The sequence below is a fragment of the Morus notabilis genome, unplaced genomic scaffold (assembly GCF_000414095.1).
Source record: "Morus notabilis unplaced genomic scaffold, ASM41409v2 Scaffold99, whole genome shotgun sequence".
NCBI lineage: Eukaryota > Viridiplantae > Streptophyta > Magnoliopsida > Rosales > Moraceae > Morus > Morus notabilis.
Window position 1 is genome coordinate 348,514 of NW_010362482.1, and position 8,191 is coordinate 356,704.

Here is an 8,191-nt window from a genome sequence, read left to right on the forward strand (position 1 = left end):
TGTATTTATATATATATATATATATATATATATGCTGGCTGCTGTTTGATATGAAAAGCAAACAAAATGCCCGTTACACTTTATTATTGACAAGGCATAAATGATCCATACTCAAATTGCTCCATAAAAGCATGGAAATGCCGTATGGCCCAAAATCAAAGTAAAGAAAGAAAGAAATCCTTCTTAAACTTGCATAACAAAGTGCCAACCCATAATTGGAACTTGGCAAGAAAATGGTCTAACTAAAAAGATGAGAAAAGGTTTATGAAAATAAAACCTATTAAGCTACTAATTTGATGCTAAAAGATGTTGAAAATGAAAACAAAAAAAATGTTATTTCGTAAAAGCAAGGTGTTTAACCATTAGAAGGATATCAACGCAACCGAGATAGGCTTTACAAATTTTCCAGTGAAATCCACTAAAGGGAGTTGAAAGTGAGATTTTTCACCGAGCTTTTTAGTGTTGATAATCTATTGGTAATGTATGTTTTAAACCACTAAATTTAATTGAAGTGCGAATGTGTTATGTATATGCTCAATGGTGTATTTTTTTTAACTAAAAAATTGAGAGTTTCTCTAATATGATAGTCCTACTAATAATGTTATTTTATGAATGTTGTATCTGATTAAAATCAAATCAAATTAAAAAAAAAATATATATATATATATATATAATATATGATTTTTGATATAAATCAAACAGTTAAAAATAAAAAATTATCGATAATTTATTTTTTCTAATCATATCGGGGAAGCTCTTAAAAAAATTCTCATTTTTTCATTCTCTTATCCTGCCATAGGTTTTTTTTTTATACTCAAAAAAAGAAATTTAGTAGTGCACTTCATGTTCCTAACCTCTTCGACTATAACAAGCAATCATAAGGATTACTGAGTATGTGAAAAGAGTATGAATTAATTTTTCACTGATCATCTAAGTAATTTTCACTCTCTTTTATCCTGTGGAGTTCATGGAGACTCACTTATGATACGTTTAGTTGATAGATTCAGAATTATAATTCAGAATCATTTTCAATTTATGTGTGTTTTTTGTGTGAAAAAATACTGTAACGAATCACGAACTATAATTCAAATTATTACGCGAATCCTTGAATTAAACACACTAATTTCTCATGAGGAGCAAGACAGTAATGAGCAGATACAAAGTATCAAATTTTGAAAAGATGGGTAAAAGAAACTTAACAAAAACGACCTTACTATTGCACCACGATCCTCGATGGTTGTTAAGCTATAGGTTAATTTAAAAAATCAGTTACGAGTTACCTCAGTCAAATGGTGGAAAAAGGGGTGACGTGTGAAGAGTGAGAAATATTGGAAAGTATAAATAAACGGCAGAGTTTAGCATCTCCTCTCTCTCTCATTCACCACCCAAAAGTTCCCAAAGGCAAGAGAGACAGACACCTCATCGCTTTATAAAAACGTATAGATATAGCTATATAGAAGAGGGTGTGTCACCTCTCATAGGAAGAAAAATATAAAAGCTAAAAACTGTTTCGTATTATTCATTCACTCTCTCTGGAAGAAGAAAAAAAAAATTCCCCTTTTCTCCTCTCCTCTCAAAAATCCATCCTCGACAAAATATCCAAGTTTTTATGTTGATCATCTTTTTGGGATAATATTAGTGCCTTCCTGATCAGAAAGTTGTGTTCTTGCTCTTTGGTTTGATCTAAATATTGATTTTTTTTTTGGTTTGGAAAGAAAAAGTGGAATTCTCTGCAATTGTTGACGGATTCAGATGGATTTTGAGGAATCGTGGGGTTCTCTGAGATGTAATCTTCCTTTCTGAGTCGTTTGAGTCTCGATCGGTGATGATCATAATGTAGAAATTGAAAAGTTTGTTGCTTTCTTTTTAATAGATTCTTTTTATGCTAACTTGCTGGATAATTTTTCTTCTGATGATAATTTTACGAACTGAGTATGCTGAAAAACCAAAATTTTTTGTTCAATTCCGTGAAAATTCGGGTTGGGTTTTGCTTTTTTGCATGTTTGGTTTACTGGGATCGCGTTAATCTGAATATTGTTGGTTGTGATGGGTTTACGTGAACAGGAGTTTTCTTGCTCTGATAATGAAAATTCTTTCCTTTTTTTGGTGTCTTTTGCTGTGGAATATCCATTCATGGAAGACTAGTATTTTTTTTCTCATCTGAGTTTCCTTGGTCTTGGTTACACAGAGTTTCTTGTTTTTGATCTGTATTTTATACTGTTTTTGGGTTCTGGGTTTCCTTATTTGGTCCATCTCCATTTGTGTGGCCTCAATTGACCGTGATTGAGATGCGATCAGATAGCGGCTCATGAATTATTGAATTTTCATTTGTTATTTTATTTTATTTCATTTTTTATTTTTAAACACGTTCTCATTCTTTTTACTTAGTTATTCCCCAGAAAAACTTGCTTTCCAAGAAGCTCTTCTGAGATTGTGGAGCCAAAGCTATTTATAAGTACCCATGCGAACCTTATTTTTATGACATTCCTCATTGTGACATAGAAAATGAAAAAATAAAAATAACAATCCTTTTTTCTTTGGCTTTCATTTGTTCTTGTACTTGCGATGATATTAGGCATTTGTTCTATTTGTAGGTTTGAGACTTGAAGTTTATTGATCCGCTAACATAGTTTGAAGGTAGACAACTCTGAATATTGATTGATGTCAAAAAATTGTTGAGTATGAAAAAGCAACGAGTAGTAATACATTCTTTTTTTTATTTATGTTTTCATACTTTGCCAGCAATTTAGAACCTCCCTCCCTCTCTTTCATTTGCCAAGTTTTGGGCACTGCCTAAAAAAATTTTCGCAGTGCCCATGGACGCCACAGCGAGCGGAACCCCAACTATTCAATTTCATCATAACCTTCCCGAACAGCCAATTCCCACCACCACCATAACATTTGAAAGAAGGCAACAACGCCATTGCTTTGGGGACTCAATCCCCGGAGAATTCCCTTTGGCTGCCAGTCCTCACATTGTTCTCCATGTTCTAACCACTTGTAATTTGGACCCTCAAGATCTCGCCAAGTTAGAGGCAAGTTTTTTTTTTTCCTGGAACTATTGTTGTTCGTGAAATATAAGGATTTTAAAATCTTGGAATTGATAATGCTGTTGAGTTGATATTGCAGGCAACATGTTCCTTCTTCAGGCAGCCTGCGGATTTTACTCCGGATACCGAATTGTCTCTACCAGAGCTTGCTGCTCTGGACATGTGCCAAAAGAGAGCCATATTTAGGCCAATGACAAATGAGGAGAGGCTAGAGTTGAAGAGGATATGTGGGGGGTCATGGAAACTGGTCCTGAGGTTTCTGTTGGCCGGAGAGGCGTGTTCGAGGAGGGAGAAGTCGCAGGCAATAGCGGGGCCAGGTCACAGCATTGCTGTGACATCAAAAGGAGCTGTTTACTCGTTTGGCTCCAACAGCTCTGGCCAGCTTGGACATGGCACCACTGATGAGGAATGGCGGCCTCGCCCGATCAGGTTGCTTTAGGAGTTAAAACTTATCGCTCCTTAGACGCGAAAAATAAAGCGAATAGTTTGGCAGGGCTAACATTACGAATAAGGGAAGTTAATGGAACTCCATTGTGTTGCAGATTATTGGAAGGCATCAGAATTATCCAGGCAACTGCTGGGGCTGGCAGGACAATGCTGATCAGCGACTCCGGTCGGGTTTACGCCCTTGGTAAGGACTCGTTCGGAGAGAACGAGTTTGGGGGTCAAGGAGCTAAAATTGTGAAGACACCACAGCTGGTTGAGTCTTTGAAGAACATATTTGTGGTGCAAGCGGCAATTGGGAATTTCTTCACGGCTGTGTTGTCAAGGGAAGGTAGGGTGTACACGTTCTCTTGGGGAAATGATGGAAAACTTGGTCACCAAACTGAGCCAAATGATGTGGAGCCACATCCTTTGTTGGGAGCTCTTGAAAACATACCTGTTGTGCAAATTGCCGCTGGATATTGCTACCTTCTTGCTCTGGCTTGTCAACCTACTGGAATGTGAGTCACTCTTTTGAATTTTGATGTTAATGTCTAGTTTGTAACTCAATTGTATGAACACATTGTTGAAACATATGTAGGTCGGTTTACTCTGTTGGGTGTGGATTGGGAGGAAAGCTTGGACACGGTTCGAGAAACGACGAGAAGTACCCACGACTTATCGAACAGTTTCAGCACTTGAACCTGCAGCCTATGGTGGTTGCCGCGGGTGCTTGGCACGCGGCGGTGGTGGGACGGGATGGAAGGGTATGCACTTGGGGTTGGGGCCGTTATGGTTGCTTGGGACATGGGAATGAAGAGTGTGAGTCGGCTCCCAAGGTTGTGGAGGCGCTGAGCAAGGTCAAAGCAGTTCATGTTGCCACTGGGGATTACACAACCTTTGTGGTGTCTGAAGAAGGTGATGTCTACTCTTTTGGTTGTGGAGAATCAGCCAGTCTTGGACATAATAATGCTGGTGCTGATGGAGAGGTCTGGATTTCTCCTCTTTTCTCCTGCATAATCCTAGTTTACATTTTTGATATTTTAGACCCATGCTTTGATTGTCCTTAGATCATGTCAGTGGAACATCTGTGGAGTCACAAAATCCCAACACATAATACAAGAAGGAAAATATTTAAGCCTATTGATCATAGATGTGTACTTTTCAATAATTGATCATAGTAAGAGCACCTACAATGCAGTATCAAATTGAGTAAAAATAATACTTTCAAATGCAATTCCCTTTTTTATGCTAAATTTGACAAGTGCTATACTTGGTAGCAAATATTTGACACTAAGTATAGCAAATTCCAAATTTGGCATTTGATTGCTACTTAACCGTTTCAATTAATCATTACAATATCGTCTTCTATACAATTATTTATAATCAAAATTTTGCTTTCACAAGTTTCAAAAGTAGATTATAGCATTTGAAATAGTATTATGCATTGGACCAGCAAATAGAATAGCACGTCAAAAATGCCATTTTACGCTTTTTACTGGCAAATAGCATATTTACATTGTACATGGTCTAACATGACTTAAGACGTGTACCTTTCGTTCATGCATACTTATTTTCCTTGACAAGTGATTATCATCGCATCATTGAACATCTCTACTTGTCATAAAAAATTACTCTTTGGCATTATGAAGTTGATATCTAGTGAATATTTAAAATTGTATTGCAGGGAGTAAGGCACGCAAATGTGTTAACCCCAGAACTTGTAACAGCACTCAAGGAAGTAAACGAGCGTGTAGTGCAGATCAGCCTAACCAATTCTATATATTGGAATGCTCACACTTTTGCCCTCACCGAGTCTGGGAAGCTCTATGCATTTGGGGCAGGGGACAAAGGGCAGCTTGGAATAGAGCTCGTCGGAAGCCAGACTGAACGGGGTAATCCGGAGCGGGTTGACATTGATCTCAGTTAGCTAGCTAGCTCATCCATCATGATCATCATGATCGTGATCCTGATCATGCATTTCTCAACTAATTTATGATGATGGTCATTATATCATCAAGCAGTTGCATTTCGTGTTTAGATTTCCATGTCTATTCTGTACATAGAAATTAAAAAAAAAAAAGGTAAAAAGAAAGAATTGTTTTTAATTTAGGTACTAGGAGAGCCTAAACAAGTGTTTCTCTCTATTTCAAATGGTTTGTTAATATGTCTGGAAGAATTTGGTTGTTGCTTAGGCTCTTCAAGTAGTCAAAAATAGTTGATACATTTGTCAAGGCTCATTTCATAATTTATTTATCTTAAATTGTTCATAGCTAACTCTTTGGCTTAAATTTTGGCTTTGAAAGTACAGATGCTGAGAGGTAAATTTCATAAGCTAAGGTTGTATTTTTAAGCTGTAAGTTGTAAAAGGTAACTTCTATCAATCAAGGTTTATGTTAAGAATAGAGATGAATACTCTTAAAAGTGCACGAGTTTTGAATTTCATCTTTTATTCTTGATTAATATTTTTTTAGTCAAATAATTATATTAACATAAGGTACTAATCAAACGTACGTACTTTAAGGGTAAGTTAGTGATTTTCTCAAGGATATGGTACCTTAAAAGAAAAAACAAACAAATTAAAACATGTCTAACTTAATTGTAAAAACAAAGATAAATATATATATATATATATAGTTAATAAATAGGTCAAATTATTATTTTCGTCTGATTATGAATTATAACTTGACAAGTTATTGTCCATAATTATCCATAATTTGTCTTACTATGAACCATAACTTGACAAGTTTATCCATAACTTATCTAGTTATGAACCATAACTTGACAAGTTATGGCTTATTAATTTTTATAATTAAAAATTAACCTATATACTTTCTTAAGCTTTTCATATTGGCTTATTTTCTACAATTTCTCAACAAAAAAAATATTACCCTCGAGCCTTTGCGTTAGCATTAAGTTGTCTCTGCAAAGGACAATAATTGAGCTCTATAAATTTATAACTTATTTATTAAATGAGTAGGGTAAATTCATCAATTCATGGCTCAAAAATGGTTGTTGACCCAGTTAAAGTACAAATTTGACATGAATTTGAAATTCGAAAGTGAAATTAAAAAAAGAATAATGTTAGAGACATCAATTCAAATCTTAATTTTTATATATCAATTGATATCTCGTATGAATTTTTATCTTTTTATTGGTAACTATAATCTCTTATCATTAATTAACGTGATGATATTTTAAACACCCGTAAATTTAAAAATGACAATTCACATGTCACATCAGTTCGCACATAAAAATTAAGATTTAAACGGGTATCTCTAGCATCATCCTTTAAAAATACGTTATATCTTTTTGATAATTCTAAACGCAAGATAAATAACCTTTAAAGAAGTTCTGATTGCAAATGTGTAAAGTAAAAAAGGGTGTTTCTTTCTTGGGAAAAAAAGAATTGCCCTCTACAGAAGTTTTTTTTGCTATGAAAAGATTAGCAGGGGGAGTATAGATTCTTGATACTTGCAAGACTTTTATTAAAAGCCACAGCAATACCAAAGTAGGCCATATAAGTCTTGAAGTCTTCTAGAGGCGCCAACTATATATTACTGTAATTTCTAAACCATACAAAACTGCTAAAACTTACTTTTTAGAGTTCATAGGTTTAGATTTTTAGTTTTTAATCTTGATTAAAATTCTTTTGACTAATATATATATTTAATTAAAGAGGATATTAATCAATAATAAGGAGTAAAAATTCAGACTCAATACACTCTAAGAATATTTGTATAATACTTTCTTTCTTCTGAGTAATACAAGACTGAGAACTACAAGCGTAGGTGTCGTTCACTGGTCAAAGCAAAGATCGAAAATCCCCCCAACACATTCATCTCCAAATCCATTGATTAATGGCAGCTAATTCCTTGACTGTTCCAAATAGGGGTGAAAGAAATCACCCCGAACCCGACTACCCGTCCCTACCCGACCCTACCCTACCCGAATATATAGGGTTTTTTTTTGGTTTAAAATTAGCCCAACCCGCAATGGGCGGATAGGGTCGCGGGCCCAAGCTCCATTACCCCACTTAACCCTACCCGGCCCAAAAAAACCATCTGCACTTAAAAATAAAAAAACCCTACATCATCTACCTTTCTCATTTCTCATTTCGAGCAGAGCATCCCACTACCCCCTTTGCCTCTCTCAAATCTGATCTGACTGAGTCTCATGATGCAAAGTATGTTTAATGTTATTCGCGAGCAATAGGCCTTTTCAGTTAAACTCTTTTCCCCTTTCTTCTTTAATTTTGTTCGTGCTATATCTTAAGAACATGCCCCCTTCTTCGGATTCAAAGTTTGGAGAGGCCCTTCAGGGATTCAAGAACATGCCCTTCTTCGGATTCAAAGTTTGGAGAGGTTTAATATCTTTCCTTCAAGAAGTTGAATAAGTATTTATGGTTTTAGTGCCATATTGTTTTCTCGACCCTTTTTTTCATAGATTTTATGCCTTAAACATCACAGGATTGAATGGTAAAGTTGTTATTTGGGATTTGGAAGACCAAGCAGATCTGTCTGAATATTTGTGAACCCTCATCGTGAAGAACATCATATTGGTCTTGACTAGTGAGCAGCTCACAATCAATGTTAATTTTCTATGAAAGCCTTCCATATGAGTCCTTGTGATTTTAGCTTTGTACTTCGTAACTGATCCTCATACTCTGTTTTTTTTTTTTTTTGGACTCTTTATTGATTGTTTCTGTATGTGAAATC

The 8,191-nt window shown here is 35.4% G+C and overlaps 1 protein-coding gene across 3 annotated transcripts; it reads left to right on the forward strand.

Annotated features, from left to right (window-relative positions):
- The first annotated feature begins 1,387 nt into the window (after positions 1-1,387).
- On the forward strand, positions 1,388-5,743 carry LOC21410244 (ultraviolet-B receptor UVR8). 3 transcript variants are annotated; one of them, XM_024168180.1, is made up of 7 exons: positions 1,388-1,786; positions 2,595-2,637; positions 2,743-3,035; positions 3,130-3,479; positions 3,593-3,994; positions 4,075-4,462; positions 5,161-5,743. In XM_024168180.1, exons 3-7 carry the CDS (start codon positions 2,817-2,819, stop codon positions 5,401-5,403), a joined length of 1,602 nt encoding a protein of 533 aa, XP_024023948.1. In that variant the 5' UTR covers positions 1,388-1,786; positions 2,595-2,637; positions 2,743-2,816; the 3' UTR covers positions 5,404-5,743. The 3 variants fall into 3 exon arrangements, with proteins under 3 accessions (XP_024023948.1, XP_024023950.1, XP_024023949.1); XM_024168181.1 differs by lacking the exon at positions 1,388-1,786 and adding an exon at positions 2,085-2,455; XM_024168182.1 differs by lacking the exon at positions 2,595-2,637.
- The last annotated feature ends 2,448 nt before the right edge of the window (positions 5,744-8,191 follow it).